The sequence below is a fragment of the Taeniopygia guttata genome, chromosome 18 (assembly GCF_048771995.1).
Source record: "Taeniopygia guttata chromosome 18, bTaeGut7.mat, whole genome shotgun sequence".
Taxonomy (NCBI): Eukaryota; Metazoa; Chordata; class Aves; order Passeriformes; family Estrildidae; genus Taeniopygia; species Taeniopygia guttata.
In genome coordinates this window covers 3784351-3804922 of record NC_133043.1, presented here as the reverse complement: position 1 = coordinate 3804922, position 20572 = coordinate 3784351, and the positions used below count along the sequence as shown (strand labels likewise).

Below are 20572 nucleotides of genomic sequence, written 5' to 3'. Positions count from 1 at the left end.
TCACATACTTAACATATTTCTAAATTTTTCCTAACATGATGATTATTCATTTCTGGGGTCTTGCAGTGCACTTTGGATCCAACATTCAATAATTCTGATATAATTTGACAAAAGTGCTTAATGTTATATTAAACATAGAATTCTTTCTACATGATCTTTTTCTAATGGATAACTAGTATGTCAGACATTAATTGAAATGCCAATATTTAAAAAACCCTTTGGGATTAAATACACTATTTCATTGTTCAGTAGTTATATGAACATTTTAATTCCTTCATTAAAAGTGTTTTTTAAAGGTCATGAAGCATACTTGGTTTCAAACTGCTTTTCAGAAAGGAACTTGCTGAACTATAAATTTTTCTAAGGTTTTTGGACACGCTGCTCACCTTTCAGTGAAAGCACTGTGATATATTGCAAGTGTTAGAGCATTAACTGACACTGCATTTGGGTCAGCATATAAAATGTACTGTCTGCAGGATGGCTGCTATACTTTTCTTTAATATGTGCCATATTTGATTTTATTTACTTAATTTTTAAACAACCAACATGACTTGAGCACTTTTATAAATACATGCCAAGTACATCACATGGGACAGTCCTGTGTATTCAGCAGGGGGAGAAGAGGGGCTCCAGCTCCCATCAGCCTGGCAGGGCTGGGTCCCAGTTAGGTCTTGTCCCTAAGGTGGGGAGCACGCCCTGGACCAGGCTGCCCTCGGACACACAGAGGCACCAGATGCCAACTGCTGCACCCTCCTTTCTCTCTTTGTCCCAGGGGCACAAGGGCTGTGCCTTGGCTGTCCCACAGCTGTTTGTGTCCTGTCCTATCTCCCAGTTCTGTTGGGAAATGAGGATTTTCACTCACTGTTCCCTTCACTGTGTAGAACTGCAGGAAGGATTTAAGCCGAGTGGCTTCATGAGGGACCAGTGCAAGATCTGCAGGCAGATGAAGGGAAGCCAGGCAGAGCACCGGGAACTGTGGTGGTGTAGGGGAGCAAAGATGCTGGCAGTCCCTGGTGGTAGAAAGTGCTGCTTTCCCAACCAAGAAATCCCACGGGAATGTTATGATCCAGAGGTTCTTGAGCCAGTACTATCCCCCAAATTCTCAAAATATTCTCAGATTAACAGAACTGATGTCTCACTGATCATGCTTTCGCTTTCAGAAGCCAAGATTTTGCAGGAAATTGTATCTTTATACAGTTCCATTTCAGAGGTTTCACTCTGTGCAGGTCTGATCCTGTGAGAGAGACAAGCAAATATCATCAGAGCTGCTGACAAGAGCCCCATGCTCCAGTGCAGGCTGGTATCACTGAACAACACATCCTTTCAAGATGAGATAGCTTGCTGGGATCCGCAGGGATGGGAGTGCCTTGCATCACCCTGCAGATCATTTTGGATGACAGCCTTGCTGCTGGATTTGGGAATCCAATCCAGCCTTCTTCAGCCAGAGCTTCACAGATGAGCCACCCTCTAAAGGATTGGAAGAAATGTGTAGAGAAGGGGCAAGGTCAGGTATCTTTAGGATACCAACAGGGTGAAGAATCCACATGGAGAAAATAATGTAATAGTTGGTATCATTATGATATCATATCAGTGGTATTGGTGTTATATGAGTGACGCTTTTGAAGAAATATTTAGAAATACAAAAATTTCTTCTGTTCTGTGACTACAGAAAAAAGGGCTTTGTTTTCTTGAATTTACCAAGTGGAAGAAGGAGAAGGTTTTTGTTTTACATGTAGTTCTCAAAGGATTTAGTGGTTTTGGATGCCAGGAAATGTGTTCAAACATCTTTAACCAAGTAGTGTTCATTTTCAGAAGAGGATGGTTGTAGTTAATTTTGTAGAGGTGGTGTCCTCCCCATCTTTAGAAATGGAAGACTATACTGGAAACTCATTCCTTGGCATGTGGAATGTGTTCAAAGCAAATCAACATTTAAGAATTACATTCCATTTCTTTCTGTATATAGGTTTAATCATGGCACATTCCTTCAGCAGTAATGAGAGCTGGCTGGTATTATATCACATTCTTTCCCAGTTTCTGTAAGGTATCAAGAAAGCAAGAAAGCTCTGTTACTATTATTACGATTTTGTGACATAATGAAAAGGTTAAAACTATTTTCCTGATACAATTTTTAAAAATAAAGATATTTTAAATTATCTGGATTGTATTTACTTCTACTAGTCATCATTTACTGAACTTCCCAGACCCTAACATGGTTGATTTATAGACACCACCCCTGGAGATCATGGAGTTAAAGATGAGTTGATCAGTGGAGAATTACACCTTCATTTCTTCTTTCTCTGTGATGTATTTATTTCCATTGTATGTGCAACTGATAATGCTAAATTTTGCCACCTAATGCTGTAGTTCTGAGAAATAAAGTACTATAGTAGATTACACCTGGGCAACCCCAAAAATTTTTATATTTATCAGGTTTAATTTAATCTAGAAAGAGATCCATTTAAAATATTTCTGGAAGTCTGTTCCCTTTCTTATCACACCAGTATTTTTTCTTTTTTTTTGGTAAAGCTTTGTTAATGTGACAAAAAAAAAAAAAATTAGAAAAACGAAATTGTGAAGAATAATGAATGTTTCTACCAGCAGTTTTCTCTGCCTCTTTGTTAATTTGCCTGGTTAACTCATACCCTTTCAAAGCATTCATCAACACCTTTGCTTGCAAAGGGCATTGTTCTCCTGGTCTGCCTCTTTGGCACAGGTTTTTCTTCTAAACCTTCCCTAAGCCAATCATAACTTCTTACTGTAGCTAAAGTACTTCCTGAATTCATTGCAGATCCATCACATTTTTTGTCTTGTTCCTGAATGGAATTCTGTCCTCCATGAGGCTTTCTGTTACTTACTGCTCTTCTGTGCTAAAGGAACAAACCCTACTGCAAACCCTACTGCAGCATTTCATACTGCATGTATAAAATGTTTCTGCATTTCAGGAATTAAGATAAGAAACAGAAAATGTCTCTTTGTACAAGATTCCTTTCTGCCCTTTGCAGATTATGAAAATTGTCAGACTGGAGGATTATTTGTTTTGCTGCTGAATGGAACAAACTGCATTAAAGCATTGAGATGCACATGCTTAAATATCTGGTTTTACTCTGTCTCTGTTGCTGCTCGGAGACAAAGAGAGTTAACCCAGCAGAGGACGACAAACCTATCAGAGCTCTTGGATGAAGAAACATGTCTAGACAGGGGCTCTCATTCTCACTAAGGCTCCCTTTGGCATGCAGAGACAATGTTTATGCAAGAGGTCAAGAATCAATCCATTTCTCAAGCTGGAGCTGGAGATGAAGCTTTTCAGGAGAAGAAACTAGGAAGGAAATCTCCACCCATGTGCTGGCTACTGCGAAAGGGGACAGCAGCTTGGAGCAGAGACACTGTGGCCCTCTGAGACAGGATGTGTCTTGGGGAAATGATGTGTCTCTGAAGGGAAATGACTGCAGCTGTGGCTACAAAAAAAATGCATGAGCTTCCATATCACAGGATTTTCCAGTGGTTAGTCACTAAGATAACTTCTAAGTCCATCCATCCAGAACAGATTAGTAACTGATGCACAGATATTCCATGCAGTTCTCTAGCCATGTTATTTCCTCATCATGTCCTGCAGGACAGCCCTATCCTAATGTGACTTTAGCAGAAGAAAAGGGAGATTTTAGAGACAGGCATTGAACATGGAATAAGTAGATGTGTTGTATTTTATTACTAGACAGGGACTGAAATTCACTTTCTGAGAGGGGAAGATCTGTCATGAAAAACCATGTCCTGGTGCCTGGGCAAAATGTTGGAGGCAATACCCATGTGCCAGCCCAGACTGTTGTCTAGCACATGTCACCTCTGTTCTCTGCTGCAGGATGTGCCTCACAGCCCAGAATATAGTGGCAGGTGCTGCACAGCATTTTAAGAGCCTAGCACACAGGACAGAGCCCAGCTTCAGCCTTCAAGCACACTGATGTGTGTTAGGCTTAAAATATATTCCCTGACTTGATTCAAAATCAATAAGACTGCTGACTTGAAGTATAAAATCAGCCTCCAAAAATCTTGGTCCAAAAATAAAGGTCTCTGATTGAAGAATATTTCCTTTATTCTTTCATGATTTCCACTTATTTATCCATAGGACACTATCATTATTATTATTTCTTTTCCAGACTCTTGGACAATTGGCTTTGTCAAGTGCTCTGAGACGTACATGCTAAATATTCTGACTGAAATTAGGAGGTTTCCTGAAAAAACACATGTTCCCTTGTGCAACTGCTCTGTGCAACTTTCTTGTGTTGTGTTGTGAATGAAGCAACTGTAGAGTCTCATCTTTAGATTTCCTTGGCTGATACAAAGCAGGTTCCTAGAAGACCTTACAAGAAGAAGACAGTTGGAAACAGCCTCCTTGGTGTGACATGCATCAAGAACTTAGTTCACTGCTGTGCTACAATGTCTGCCTGAAGATAGTGTCTGATTCAACTTGATACCGTGTGTATCGTCCTAGAGCTCAGACAAATGAAGTGTTTTGAGGAAGAATCAGCCCAAATAAGTATTCAAAGAGTTGAATACTTACAATGCTGCTTTAAACAAGCCACATTGTTTAGCTACTAGAGGAATATCAAACCTTCTCCAATCTTTCTTATTCCCTGTGACCTGGCATCAATTTGAAGTAATTATTTTGTCATCTGCAAAAGGTGAGCTGTAAAATCTCCTCTATTGCAAATCTCTGAGTTTTAATTATGGTGGTGATGCTAAGAGCAGGGTGGCAGTGCTGGGGATGCCAGGGGCTGACTCACCCTCAGCCACTGATGATCAGCAGTGATGCACTGGCAGGTGGTTGCCCTGTTGCATCAGCCCTTGGTCTGCCCAGGTAACACCCAGCTTGCACCACAACCTCTGCTAAATACTTTGGAAGAAGTAACAAATGTTCTGTGATGCTCCTTCCAGCCATGCAGCCATGGAAAGCAGAGAAGCTTTCCCGGCTCTCCAAAAGTCCTGGAACATTGTCTGAGAAACCTTGATAATTTGGCATAATTACCCAGTTCTCACTAGCCATCATGACTTATCCAAACATCCAGAGATTAATGTTCCAAGCTGTACAGAATTCCACATGTCATGGCTTATGATGAGGTATAAGAGGAGCAATTTATCCCATTCTAACCTGTTGCAGGGACTGTGGCTGTTAGAGACAAATGCAGCTACAGATAGGCAAGAGGCTGACAGCAAACTCCTCTCATGTTGGCAGGGAGAGCATCTTGGGGCAGTGTAAGCCACTTAAAACAGCCCTCACCTCATAGTTTTGATTCTCTCTGTTTCTTCAAGCAAGTGGAAGTTTTTCCATGTGTGTCACTCAAGTTACTTCCAAATATTTCTATTCAAGAGGAAAGATTAATTCCAGGAAATGCATCAAGCTATAACAATATTGTCTAGTCCTACAGGTAGTTGAATCTGCCAGGTTCAAACCCAAAAATAGCTCACAAAGCCTTAACCCCATGGGATGATTATTTTCTGCCATGGGGAAGCAGGCAGTAAGTCAGATGAGCTGTCTCAGGCTGTGCAAACCACATCTACTCACAGTTCTGGGAATTGCTGAAAAGAGCCCGGGCTGCCCAGCTTTGGAAACACTCTGCTTTGTCTTACATGAAGTCTGGAGACATTTATAAACATGCTATGTGAAAACTAAATCCATAAAAAAGCTCAGTCATGTCACAAAAGCATTTGCAGGTTCAATAATCTCAACAATCCCTCTTTTTTAAAAGAAATCTTATTCCTAAAACCTTCTGAACTGCAGAAATACCTAACCTATCCACAGGCTGTACTGGCTTTTTTTGTGCTTTCTTTTAACAAAATCACCCACAAGTCCACTGTGAAATCAATTTGAGAGGATTTAAGATAAAGTTATCTCTAAAAATACCTCTAAAATATTTCATTTTAAAAGTAACAAAGCAAGGTTTTATGCCAGATAAGAACAGCACAGATATTTAAGTAGGTTAGTGGGTCTAGTGAAGCGCTAAAAGTAACCTAAAGCAAAATCTGTCACCATGTATCTTGATCATTCCTTTATTCCACTCTTGAAACCTTTAAAATAGAACTGGAGGAAAGGTAGTTTTCTCCTTTTCTTTTTAGCATTAATATTCAGGGGCAACATGTCTAATTAGGCAATGTGTCTAATGAAAGATGGGAGGGCTTGGCTCTTCAGTCAGATACAATCATCCTGCAAGCAGACACATACATCCCCTCTGCGCACATGTTCTCATTCACTGACTGCAAAATTCAGGGTTTTTTGAGCAAATGTCATGTCTCATTTGTCCTGCACAGCACTGCACAGTTTGGTTGCTACAAATTTAACAAACCCTTGGATTACATTGCTAGAAAGATATTATGTTCCAATTTGGGTCTAATACATGGTGGGTTGGCTATGAAGAAGTAAGCTTAATCTTTATTTAAAATGTTTTTTCTGGGTTTTTTGGTTTTTTGGTTTTTTTTGTTTTTTGTTGTTTTTTTTTTTTTTTTTATGCCATGTTTATTCCTGGGTTGTTTTTTTCTGTTTTGTTTGTAACTACAGCACACTGAATTCTGTTGACAGCTGCAAATACACTGTGCAATACAGCAGATCCAATTTTGTGTTCTGCAGCAGGGTAGGATATCTGCATGAGCTCTTGGTAGTACTGAACAGAAAAGTTTTTAAATACAGTTTGGACAAAAGCTGCAGGAGTGGGCTAATCTGATTTTTCTTAGGTCATTTCTAGGATCATTTGCTATTAAAACTGGATTTATTAAAAATTATTAGGTCCCCATTGTCAGTCTCCCTCAATCCCCTCTGCTTTTCCTTTCTGAGTTAGTTTACATCTTGCAGAGTTGTTACCACTCCCCCTCTGCTTACATTTTCCTTCCCTAATCCCTGTCTGGCCCCAGACTGCAGGTGTTGATATACACTTAGATGCAGATGGGGTAATAGCTTCAGTTTAAGGTACTACATAAAACAGTATTTGTACACAGATGAAAAATTCCTGCTCCATTCAAGTCAAGTTTGCAAAGCAGTCCTTCAGAAGTGGAATGTGGCTGTCCTGCCTGTCCCATTCCCCCTGCCCTTATTTCCCTAGATTAGTAATGTTCTCTCTCTTACATGTTATATGAACTGCAGCAATTGGGGTTTTTTTAGCCATTAGGGGAAAGGAAATAACATATGGAGAGAATTCAAGTTCCTCCTCATTCCTGGAGAGTCTATCCAGAAAGTCAGTGTGCTGAGCTCCATCCAAGTGTCGTTTCCTGCTCAGAATTGGGAAGGGGAGCTGGAGGTGGGAGGAGAGATGGGTACGTAACATTAAATTGCTGCTTCTGATTAACAGCACATTCTGCACACGATTTCACAGTATTGCTTTGAACAGAACTGAGCCTCTGCAGCCCAAATATGTGTTGCAATCCACTGATGAAAGAGCTATTTTTACATCTGTTTCATATAGTGGGTAAAAATGAAGTGATTGGGATGGTGGAAACGTGCTTTGGAGATTACTGAGGATTTTCTGATAACTTTGTACCTTCAACCTTCCATATGCCCACAGAGCATTATTAATACTCCTGGTGGTACAGCTGTTTTACCACTGTGAAGCTGCACACAAAGCAATCTGTTACAGAGAAAAAATTAGGCAGTTTTCCACTATTTTATATATATTAATGCATAAATGTACATATGACCCTGTGATTTATATACACCAAAAATAAAAATCAGACCTTCAAAAGATGACCCCATGATTTTCATTTCACATTGCAATGCAAATTGAGAAAGATATGAAATAGAGGAGAATGATTCCTCATTACAATCTCAACAAAAGAGGCAGTGTAGTTGTGATCCAAACTCCCCCACAGTGAAGTCAGTGCCATTGATTTTGCTTCCAGTGTGTCAGTCAATTGAAACTCTGTTCCTGATACATGATTTACACATCACTTCTGGAGCTGGCCCATTGTTTTATTCAAATGATCAGCACAATATTTTCATGTGGTCAAGCAAGCTGTGTTTGGTAAGGACTAATAGGATTTTTGTCCATCCTGCTTTATTTTTTCTCTCCCTTCTTGTCCCTTTAAATCCCAACGTCACTTTCCTCCCACTAATGACACTCCCCAGGGCAGTGGGTGAACTGCAACCTGGACAGGGGCCACGGCTCTTCCACGAAATCTTCTGGCTTCTGCGGAAGAGCGTCCATTTCCTGGAGCCAGTCTGAGACAGACAGTGCTCTGCAGTCAGGAGCAGGACTGGAATCCAGTGACCCTTAATCCATAGGAAGTGCTGCGAAACTCACAGCAAATCAATTCTCCCTCAGCTGTCCACAGGCTGAGTTTCTGCCTGCCTCATGTCAGTGCCATTCCCTGGATCAGTGAGAAGAAAGTGCTTTACAAACACAATGGACAACTTTGCACACTTGGAGCGGGAATGTTCTTGTGAATGGCTTTTCCTGAAATTTCCAGTTTCGAGGGTGCACTCCTCCCAGCCTAAGGAGGGGGTCCCCTAATTCCCTCTTAGCCTTTTTCCATAATGTTCCTCTGAAGGCCAAAGGGTTAATGTATTTCCTGTTAGGTTTTAAGTGAAAGTCCTAACATTTTCCTCTGTGGGTCAAATATAACTAAACACAATTAACCTTCATTAATTACTTCTGTTTTGACTAACAGTGCCTCTTCCCGAATGTACACTTTCCAAAGTTTAGACCTGTACTTAAATCTACATCATACCTTGTCAGAACAGAGCTTCAATGCTCCTGGGATAATCCCATATTCAGCAAAAGGATAACTGTGATCAGAGGTGCCATGGGTTAACTACAGGGGCAGACATCAGGATTCCCAGGCTCCAGCTGAATTCTGCCAGCAGCTTTCTGAATGTCTGTGGATAACTTTCTTGTGTCTCCGTTTGCTCTGCTGTAAAATAGATTTAGAAACAGAAGAGATCTGTGAAATATTGCTGGGTAGTGAATTCCTTTCCCTGCAGAACTACAGATGCTTCTTGCTGTTGATACACCACTGTGGTTCTGTGCAATTTAAATCATTCTGGATAGAGTAGCAGGAAGCAGCTTTGCTTAAGAGAATAGTTAGTCTAATTCACAGGAAAAGAAAAAGTAAATTTCTACTGATTTAACCATTCCTAACTTTCCCACAGCTTAAGCTGTTTTTCCTGCATGGGAAAGTGAACAGAACTGCAGGCCTGCAAAGTCCCAGCTCTCCTTCCAGAGCCTGGCACCTTGGGGAGCAGCAAATGGAACAATCAGCCAGGCAGCATCTGCTGCCATCAGAATTTCAGAGGCAGTTACGTTTGCTGAGATCTCAGACTGCAATCTTGCCATCACTCCACAGATAAAATAGCATTAGGAACAACTGCATTCCAAGCCAGTTGATGTCAGCAGGGGTCTGTTATTGTTGCTCTCAGCACAGAGGAGTTGGCAGACTGACACACAGGCCACCAGACATCAATTCCAGCCCTTGTCCTGAATGAAGCATTTGACAAATAAAAAGGACAACCTCTTAAATCTGACTGGGCCATACACCAAAAAAAAAAAAAAATCCCCCCCTCAAAAAACCAAACCAAACAAACTATAAACCAGGAGCAATAATAATTCTCCTCTTCCTTTTTGCTCCTACCACTTTTTTGAAGCTAGAGACATAGCCTCATGGGTGACTGTGATCCTAACCTCAGAAATAGTTTGCATTTTCTTAGAATAAGGAGTGACTCACCCAGTCACTTACTCATAATCATTGTAGATTGTTGTTTGTGGAAATACATGCTGCCAACAGGGCTCACTGGTGGATAGGCTGAACACATTTTTCTTGGATAAAAACAGTCTCGGGCCCCAGAAAGTTAATTATTAAGCCACTGAGCTGTCAGGCATCTAAAGATCTTGCAGTGTTCTATTATTAACTCAATATATTGGATAAATCTGAAACAAGTAATACAGAAAAAAAGAAATAGAGATAACACTATTGAACAAGTGTTCTGCATTTATTATATACAGAGGCACAAAAGCCAAATTACTTGCACATGCTGAAGAGCAATTAAAGGAGTTGTGTTTTGAAGTAACAGTACTTTGATTTTAAAGGGGCTTTTGAAAGGTTGTATCTTGTGTTCGATATTTAACCTGTCTGAACACGCGGGAGTTAGCACACAGATGGTCTGTGTAACCACACTGAGTGCCCCAAAGCCGTAGTTTGGTGTTTTTATTCGGAAATGGAGCAGATCGCACCTGAGCGCTCCCGGCGGGACGCGCTCACCTCCGGCAGCGCCCTCTGCCGGCCCCGCGCTGCTCTGCAGCAGTACGGACCGCCATTGGAGCGCGCCCCACGGCTCCGCCCCACAGCCCGAGAAACGGGGCAGGAACCGCTCGCTCATTAAAGCTGACTGCGCATAATTGCATTTATAGAGCCTAATTATCTCAATTCTCTACAGTTACATAGCAAATCATGATTTTTTAACTGATGCTTTTAGGGGAAGGTGGAGGTTTGACAATAGAGCAAAGGGCACAGGAGGCTTCACTGCAGGTGCATAAATTCCCTGTTTGGTTGCTTTTCCCCCCTGGAAGAGTAAAGGCTCCAGCACTGTAAGACTGGTCCTTTCCCCTGTGCACAGGTGTGACAATACCAGACTCTGGTCCCCGGGGAGCTGTGGACCTGTGGTGGCACTGTTCTTCAATAGGCCCCTGGGTGCCACCTACAGCCTCACCCTTCAGTCCAGGGGCAGGCAGGGCTGGGAACAGACCACAGGCACAGTTCAGCCTCTTTAGAGACACCCACAGTAAGGCTTAGTACATGCTACAGCTTTTTTGGAGTTAAGAGAAAAACAGTTAAAGTGGTACAGGCCAAAGTATGAAGGTCATAATGAATCAGTTCAGGATGGTGTGGTTTTTACAAGCCAGTGTCCTTTGTGACAGGTAGAACCTGCAGCCCCTGCTGGTACATCAGTTCACAGTAATGTGTTACCAGGATCAAGTTCTGAGCTGGATGCAGGAACTCCCACAGCTCCAATAGCCCGGCAGGACAAACATTATGGCAGTGACTAATGAGATTGCTCTGCACAAAACAGTATTGTTGCTAACAAGATGTATAGGACCACAGATACAGACAAATTATCTGCTGCCCTTTGTAACTTTATCACAATCCAGCAATACCCAAGCTCCAGAGAGGCCCCAGGTCTGGACCATCACCAGCCTCCAGTCAGGGAGAGGGAAGTATTTGCCAGCAAGTGTGGGATAGGGAGCAGCAGACCTGCCCCACACAAATGAAAGCAAGAGTGACATCATATACATTAGCAATAACACATTTAAAGAGATCTTTGTTAGCAGCACACAAGAGTGAATTCTTCATGGAGCACACCTGATCTTCCCTGGATTGCCAAAGAGTTACACCCAAACCACTTTTCTATGCATCTGCACTTCAAAATAAACTTGGAAGCATACAAAAGGTGACTAATACAGGAGACAATACCAGATCATATCAGGTTTACCTAGCAGAATGAAGCAGGGGTTTTTTTTTTGTTTTGCATTTGTTTGAGTTTTTTATTCCCCTCCACCCATAAAGGTGGAAGCAAAGTCAATGGGAACTCTGGGAGAACTGCCTACATATCAGAATTTCCCTCCTACTTTTTATTAATATAAGTGACATGCTGTGGTCCAATGTTTCATGTTTATGAAACATCTAGCCCTGAACTCTGACCTCTCCTACACCATCATTGGAGCTAGAGACACTCAGTAAGCTGAGACAATATAGTTATTCCAGCACATTTGACTCCTGGGAGGTTCAAGTTAAATAGCTCAATCCAAGTTTTTCCAAAAACTTGGAAAAGAGAACTACAGTTCTTCCTCTCCACTCAATACACTTCCCTCCTGCAAATCCCACCCTACACAACCCTTTTGAGGGACAAAATGGGTTCCTCTAAGTAATGACTTTAGCAATAAAGGGACAGCTGATTGCAAGACAAAGCCTTCATTTTACTCTTGTGGGCAGGCAGCTGCTTCAAAGCATTCCCTATGCTCTATCCTAAGGATATCTGAACATGTATGGAACTGGTTAACTGCTGTACTTACCTCTCCTCCAGACTATTACTCACAGTTAAGTAGCACTACTAGTCTTTAAATATGTCTTCAAGAGGCTGAAGCTAGTTTAGCTCAGCTATGCACAGGCTAAGATGAATCAGATTTCTATAGAAAGTACCTGGAGAGAAGCAGCATTTTCTTGGTCCTGTAATAGAAGGCTGCTGTATACAGAAATCAGAGCTTGGTGTGACCAAGCTGCTTTAAATCCACAATCTTCAGCATTGAATCTCTAATGGCTTAGACCTGCATTCATGCCATTATCTATTTTTGACTAAGTTTACTTACCCAATCAGTCAGCTTTTGAGAGAGCAAGTGACACAGGTTAATTTGATGTACTGACAACACTTTATTGAACTTCAATTAAGTCTTCCTTAAAAGCCTGTTCAGTGTATTTATTACTGCAACAGGTCATGTAGAAGGTAAGAGGCTATGGGGAGGCCTGCAGAGCAGTGGCTCAATGCTTTGTGAGAGGCCTGAATTGCCCACATGCTCTCTTTCCCCAGACGAGGACAGAAACAGGAAATATTTACAAGTATATCTCAAAGAATGAGGTTTACATTTAAAAGTTCACACATATATATAGAGTTTGAACTGTTCAAGTATGTTTCAGTTGGACAAAGTGCTGCAGGACACAGAAAAACCAGTAAAGGCAAGAGGAACTATTAAGACAAAGAGGTGGCAGTCATTTGTGCTAAACCACTTGTAGGTGGCTGCAGTATACGCAAGACCTAGAAGTTAAAAGAATTTGGGGTACTGTCCTGGATTTGGAAAGTGTAGCTGTCAGCAGTAGAGTCTGGTACAACATTTTGGTCTTCCTCTTCCTAGAAGGAAAGCAAAGAAAATGTTGGAATAGCAGTAGCATTTGAATCTAGTAGTCAGTGCTGGAATAGAAAATAAAAGTGGAAAAGAACCCCTTTTAAGTCACTCACTTCTGCTGAGAAATATTTCTCAATGATGGTGGATGAGGCTCTGTACACTTGTTCATTTTCATGTGACTGGAGAGCTTCAATTCTGTCTAGACCTCCACACTCCTCAATCATGAGGCAAAGCTTTTCAGTCTCATTAATCTTCTCAGCAGCCTGCAACAGAAAAGTGTGGAATCACCTCTGGAAAGATATACAACAGCAGCTACTGGAGAGCCATTAGCAACAACATGGACAATAATCAAGTTTACTGCATCCACATACCAAGAAGATGTTGGAAACTGCATCCAAGATAACAAGAACAGTTTTGCTATCTTTAGTTGAGAGAAGATTCAGTAGGGGTTCAAGAACACCAGCCTGAACAAGGTACACAATCTGGTCAATTGTTCCACCACTTGTGTAGTTCGTCACAGCCCACACAGCTTCCTTCTGAGATTTGAAATCCCCCTGTGAAGGTAAAAGCAGAGTATTTGAACACAGAGAAGTAAGAGGAAAATGCTCAACATCGTAAATATAGGCTTTGTTTACCTTCCTCAGAATACCAATGAGATAAGGCACAAGACCGTGGTCTACAACTCGCTGGATTTGATCCTGACGCCCAGCAGTGATGTTGGACATTGTCCAGGCTGCTTCTTTCTGAATGTTGTTTTTATGATGAGAAAGGAGACTTGGAAAGACAGCCAGTGCTCCTGAGTCAATAACAACCTGTGTCTGCTCATCAGTACCCGTGACAATATTTCCTATGGCTCTTAATGAAGGAGTCTGAAACAAAGATAAATCGAATACTTAGGAAAATGGTTCAAAACCAGATTAGATTACAGCAAACATAGCTATATGTGATGGCCACCCACTCTAACCTTCCCAGTTAACAGCATGACCTGCTATGTACAACTGGGGTTTGTGCTCCTTGTTAGCATTCCACAGGCAGACACTCATGTCTGCATGCAGAGGCTGCACACCTTCCAAGGTCAGTCTGCAAACAACCACCCATGACAGAGCTTAGGGAAACTACTTGCTAAATAGTAATGCAGTTTTATTATGCTCTAATTATAGTGTACAGAGCACACTTGTGAAGATCACTGTCCCAAGAATTTGGATCTGAAACAGCAATTGAAAGGCAAGCTTCAGTGAATGTTGACTGTTGTGCTGGCCTGTGAAGTAAATCCAATGATTATGTAAAGCAGCTTGATAGTCATCAGCAGCAGCAGTCTGCCTCGTGTGGGGCAGCACCCAGGCAGGAGAGAAACTGATTTCTCACTGCACAAAAATTAGAACAGGTACCTGACTCATGTATGAAAAGAGCCATGCAGTTCCATGGACACTACTCTCCCTCACTTGCTTAATTTGAATCACGGTTACAACTGCACAGCAGCCTGCATATCCAATCACTTACCATTATTGGCAGTTCACTACATCCCAGGAGTCTCACAAGCTGTGGCACCAATCCAGTTTTCACAACAACTTCTATCCTGTCATTGGAACCATCTGTGAGGTAGGAAATTGCCCAGCATGTGTCTGCCAACACCTCAGGGTCATCGTGGTGCAGGAGCCGGACAAGAGTTGGAAGGATCTGCTGGATGGCTTCTATGGGAGGTGCAGGATTCTTGTTGCGACACAGGTTTGAGAGGGTCCACGTGACATTACGTAAATATCCAGACTACAATGGTTGGAATAAATGGTTAGCCATAGTTCAGCTAGGTTCTACTCAGTAATTGTAACTTGAATCACTCTGCACACTTACAGCCAGGGAAGAGAGGTCAGGAACAGCAAGGAGACTTAGCAGTGGCTCGATTGCACCATATTTAATAACCAGGTCTCTGTAGGCAGAACCATCCCCTGGAAAAAAACAAGAAAAAAAAACAGGTGAAGACCAGAAAACAAGGAAAATGAGTACACAGAACCACTGTGTGTTAGAGGATTAATTCTTCTAGCCCTTAAGAAAGGCTGGATAAAATAAGAAGGAATGAGAGGACAAAAGGACTACTGCCACAGTTCAGTCACATGACAAGCACATTCAGTCAAGCCACTGAGCTTCATCTTTTGTGCTGGAAGAGGAGATAATGTAGAGTGTTTGCTGTATAGCTTTTCCTAAGAGTTCATAACCATACAGGTTCTCACATGTTTCTTTGGAGATAAGTCTAAGCCCTACACTACATGTTTCCCCACAATGTGGGACTTGAAATGCATTATAATAATCAGCTGCATTATTGGGTGCTACAGAATAATGCTGACGGCATATCAGAGTTTGACTGAGCATTCTATTGCAAGATATAAGAAATACCTTATAATTGATTTTAAAACTCTAAGGACAAACTAAGAAAATCCCAGTTATTTGAGTCACTGCTTCCTGCCTTCCCCTTTTAGTCAACACACAGGGCAGAGCTCATTGCTGAGTCACAAAAGCACTGTGATGTCTGAAAAAGATTTGTGTTGTAGCATGATTAGAGAGCCAACAAACCTGAGCTGAAATCTGGAAGCAGTGCCCACAGTACAACCCACGGTTGTGCCAGGTATTGCATGAGGTCTGAAGACAAAGAGTTTCCTGCAGCTCACTCTGCAATGTAGGGCGTGTCATGACTGGAAAGTCATTAGGGCAGAGCTTCCAAGCAGCTCAGCACGGGGCATGGCACGGCAGGAGTGATGTCAGAGTGATGTCCTCCCACCTCAGCCAAGGGCACAGAATTCACAGAATGACCAGGTTGGAAGAGACCTTAATGATCAAGTCCAACATCTGGTTCACTAAACCATGGCACCCAGTGCCATATACAATCTTTTTAAACACATCCAGGGATAGTGACTCCACCACTTCCCCGGGCAGGCCATTCCAAAACTTTATCACCTTTTCTGCAAAAAACTTTTTCCTAATATCCAACCTAAATTTCCCTTGGTGCAGCTTGAGCCTGTGTCCTCTGGTTCTGTCAGCTGCTGCCTGGTGAAAGAGACCAACCCCACCTGAACTACAGCCTCCTATCAGGAGGATAATTAGAGCTGTGCAGTACATGGACATACCTGCAATATTCCCCAAGGCCCACACAGCCTGCTCACTGATGTGAGTGTGTGGAGAGGCCAGCAGGGAAATGAAGGCTGGAATTGCCCCTCCATCCACCACTGCCCTGGTTTGCTCTGATGTGCCAGAGGCAATGTTGGTGAGGGCCCAGGCAGATTCAAACTGGATGGGACTGCAGTCTGCTCTGCCCAGGAATGAGACGAACTTTGGAATCAAACCAGCCTGAATTATGTTGTCTATTGGGGGTTGCTTCTCTCTTGAGAGGAGTTTCCTATGGAGGAAGGCAAACAGGAAAGCATTCATTTTGCCTGCAGACATCTGAACAAAAAATTAAAGTTTTAAAAGCAACATATGAAAAGAGTTTAGCATTGTCTTAACACTCATAGAAGGCAACACAACAGCATGAAAGAGAAATGCAGACAAGATGAACACTAGCTTCCTAAGCAGGCCTCTGTTAATACTAATTTGGCATGTCTTCACTATATGAGAAGTTCTGTTCAGACTCTGAAGCAAAGCAGACCTGCAGGAGTCATTACACATCTGAGCTGCTGGAGGCTTCTCAGCAGAGAGAGGTTAGTGACTGCCAGAAGCAGCACTGCAGCAATATGCAAGTTTATTAAAGGATATTTTACATTTGGAAAGAGAAACTTGGCAAACTTCAAACCCCAGTTATCTTGCTGTTCACATTATTCTAAAGTGAATTGCCACACTCATACATATCAGACCTAAGTGTTAACACAGTTTAAAAGGTACCTTACTTTGCTATAATAAAGGGTTTACTATAATTATTTATTCAAATCAAAGGTGACTACTGTTAAATTTGCCACCACTAGAGCAAAATTACTTCTTCCTACTAAAATATTCAGGCACTTTAAATATTCAAAAGCCACATGGTTTCAATAAAACCATGCCTAAGTTATGGGTATCTCAAGATGGTATATAAGATGGTGTTTGCTGAAATACTGCCTGATAAGAAAGCCATAAGCAGCCATTTAGGCTCATAGGTCAATTCTCTCACCTTGCCTAGTTATTGGCTTGCACAGCTGAGTTGGTTTCCTCTGAACTGCTTACCTGGCAGCTTGAGTAGCCTGTAGCTGAAGCTCCATATTATTACTATTAACTCCTTTGACTATTTCTTCAACTGACCAATGTGCCAAAACCTGTACAAGAAAACGTTACATGAGTGCTTCACTGGGACAGTCATGTGTATTCTGACAAGAGAGCTCTTACACAGTACCATGAACAGGCCCCAATTTACAGCCACTTCCACCATGACGTATTTCAAAACCTCATCAGCTACAGCTTCACCTACAGTTATCTGAACTGCTGAAAGCTTTTTTTTAACCAAGTGGTTCATACCAGTTATGCTAGGCTTAAAATGTAGCTGCAGCCAGCGATGCCTTGAGAAGGCTGACTTAGAACAGAGGCTAGACAGAGTTAAAGAATAAAGTAGGTATTAATTAAAAGGCCTTAATGGCTACAACTTGGGCAGTACAAGAGCCTGGCCAGGGCTACACCAAAGACAAACCAAAATGGTCTGACACTTTTATAAGACTTGGTCCATTTGCATATTGGAATTAATTGTCCAGTTATAGCTTTAGGTTATAAAGTTCCATCCTCTTTATTTTTCTCTCCAATTCACTGTTGTTTATACTTTTTGGACCTGGAGGTTGTAATACTTGTCCTTGGACAAGCTGGAAAGGGATTGTTTTGTCTACCTTCTCTGTGAAGAGAACTTGCTAACACTTAATATGAAGCTCAGAGTTACACACTAAAGCAGCACAGAATCTGAAAAGTACGAAAGATAAAACTTAAGGCATCCCCAGTTGTGTGTAAGAGTGCTGTCCATTAGAGGTGATAATACAGGCCTGAGTTATTAATGCAGATGCAGGGGTGCTGTCCTGCCCTCGAGAACAGATTCATGCTGGCCTGGCTGCAGCATCTTAGACAGTAAGACCCTCCAAGTGTGTCTATTCCAAGTACCCACTTACCTGGTTGCCTCTGTTTTCCTGAAGGGGAGAAGTAGCATCATCCGGTAAAGTGCTCACATTTCTTCTTTTAAGCATCTGGTCATCTTTCTTAGCTTTCCTCAGCTCCACATTGACTTCGATCCGCCGCCTTCTCATCTCCTGGAGGATAAACACTCAGAGTAAGTTCTGGGCTTTCAAAACTTAGATTTAAAGAGACAATGACTGGCTAAAGTACTAATTGCACCAGAGTACTCACTGTGCTGTCCTTTCCTTTGTTCTTGAATCTGTTTAATCGAGCTGAGGGTGTATTAGCATTCTCATTTGTAGACATCTTGCTTGTTAGATTTTCGAGCGGGACAGATAAAAACAAGCCTGAAAACAGAGCAAAGGAAAATTTACTCCACAAAAGTTAAATTTAAAAAATTGGATCCATACTCAAGAATGATAGGCACTTGTTGGCATTAATACTATAAAAACATCTGACTTGTTCAACCGCTGTCTCTTTAAACAGCCAGATGTTACAAAGAACTCTAGCATCAACACAAAGGCAGAAGACACAGTCACACGATTTTGAGACACTTTAAACCAAATACTACTAGTTATTATTTTCAGGAGCAGCATAGATTTTCCTTTCTACAGACAACACACACACGCTGTTAAATACTATTTTCACTATCACGCACCTGTGCTGCACAGGATCCCACCTAGCCCCACCCCGACCTTTTTGGGAACGGGAAGAACCCCGGGGGGCGTTCGCCGTGCGGGTGCAGCCAGCCGCACATAACAACGGCTACACGAGTAACGAAGAAAACCCTTACGGCTCAGCCACCCCCAGCATAAGAACCGTCTTGGCTTCCCTTCAGCCATAGCCGCGCCGGAGAATCAACCCGCGCTGGGATACACCAGCCCTATCAGCCCCAGTGCAGACAGCGAGACGCGGGAGGCTCCGGAGAGAGGCCCCGGCAGAATTGTAGGCATAACACGGCTCTTTCCAAAAGTGCAGCCCAGGGCCCGCACCCCCGCCACCCCAGACCCGGGCACGGGCCCGATCCCCGCACCTCGGCCGGAGACGCCGCAGCCGCTCCGCTGCTGCCGCACGCTGCCACTGCCCACGGCCGCCCCACGCGGCATTTAAATTTCCCGCGGCCGCGCCCTGCCATTGGCCAGTTCGAGCCAAAGCAGCCTTCTGATTGGCCGGTTTGAAAGCAGCCCGGCTCGCCATGACGGGGAATGCCCTCCCGGAAGAGCCGGTCGGACGTGACGTCTTCACAAAGCCCGGTACTACAGCTCCCGGCGTGCCTCGCGCAGGCAGTGCCAGCAAGCCCCTGTGGGGCGGCGCGGGGCACGCCGGGAGCTGTAGTGCACGGGGCCGGGCTCGGTGATACCCGGGACGGGAGCGGGGATCGGAGCCAGGGCTGAATTGTATCGCGGAGGGGCCGCGCTCTGGGCGGGTCGGGCGGAGCAGCCATTCCCTCACGCAGAGCCCGAGTCTGCCTCAGTAACCAGCGTGGCACCGGAGGCTTCCCCGGGACAAGGGCGGGTCGGGCGGAGCAGCCATTCCCTCACGCAGAGCCCGAGTCTGCCTCAGTAACCAGCGCGGCACCGGAGGCTTCCCCGGGACAAGGGCGGGTAGTGACAGGACGAGGAGGTGAATGGTTTCAAACGGAACGAGAGTGGGTTTGGATGGGATATTGGGAAAAAATCCTTCTCTGAAGGGTGGTGAGGCCCTTCTCAGGTTCCCAGAGAAGCTATGGCTGCCCCATCCCTGGAAGTGTCCAAGGCCAGGCTGGATGGGGCTCCAAGCAACTTGGGGGAACGGAGGGTGTCTGCCCATGGCAGGGAGTGGAACTGGATCAGCTTTGAGGTCCCTTCCAACCCAAACCATTCCGTGATCCCATGGTTCCATGTGTCACTTATTGTCTCCAAGAAATGTGGTGCACAGAAATGCAAAGAAAAGGGGATATGAGATTGAAGCTGAAAGCAGTTCTACAGCCATCAGGGCAGATGAAAACCCAATCATATGGAATAACAAAAGCAAAGGATTCCTGCTCCTGTGGTATGGCCTGAAAAGGGATGAGATTGATTCCAATGGGTTTGGCCTGCTCATGAGGGATGGAACACAAAAGAACACTGATTTTCACAGGAGATCTTCAAACCAAAGAACTGTAGGGAAAACACAACCCTGACAGCAACTCTGACATTTTGAGACACCTGTAAGGTATAACACAGAGAAGTGTCAGGCATGCACATCGATATGCCTGTGTGCTAAGCCATCACATTAAACCACTTATACCAATCTCTAGGCACACACAGGTGTGGAGGATGTTTGCTGAGGAGGAGGAATTGCCAGTGACATCTCATATAGCTGGTTTTCGGCCTTACAGTGCTGAGCTTCGTAAAAAACACCTACAAGAGCAGGGAAGCCAAGAGAAGGCACATTGCTAACAAATGGAGATATTAAACAGCAGTAGTTTGACAAAGGAAAAAAAAGTCAGTTCAAAAGCAGAAATAGAGGTAAAACACCTGCTTTCCTGAAGGACTGGAAGGTTGGTGCGAAGAAATTCCATCGCTGGCAGTGCATGGTCTGGAGCAGTTAAATCTGGGCACAGGGATCGGTGTTGA

General features: G+C 43.3%; 1 protein-coding gene across 1 annotated transcript; it reads right to left on the bottom strand.

The window, feature by feature from the left end:
• Nucleotides 1–12376: 12376 nt before the first annotated feature.
• KPNA2 (karyopherin subunit alpha 2) lies at nucleotides 12377–19131 on the bottom strand. Its single transcript, XM_030287468.4, has 11 exons — nucleotides 19009–19131; nucleotides 18207–18322; nucleotides 17972–18109; nucleotides 17052–17140; nucleotides 15983–16251; nucleotides 14715–14809; nucleotides 14367–14630; nucleotides 13502–13735; nucleotides 13238–13420; nucleotides 12980–13129; nucleotides 12377–12871 (listed from the first exon to the last, which is right to left on the bottom strand). Exons 1-11 carry the CDS (start codon nucleotides 19079–19081, stop codon nucleotides 12779–12781), a joined length of 1704 nt encoding a protein of 567 aa, XP_030143328.1. The 5' UTR covers nucleotides 19082–19131; the 3' UTR covers nucleotides 12377–12778.
• Between the last annotated feature and the right edge of the window lie 1441 nt (nucleotides 19132–20572).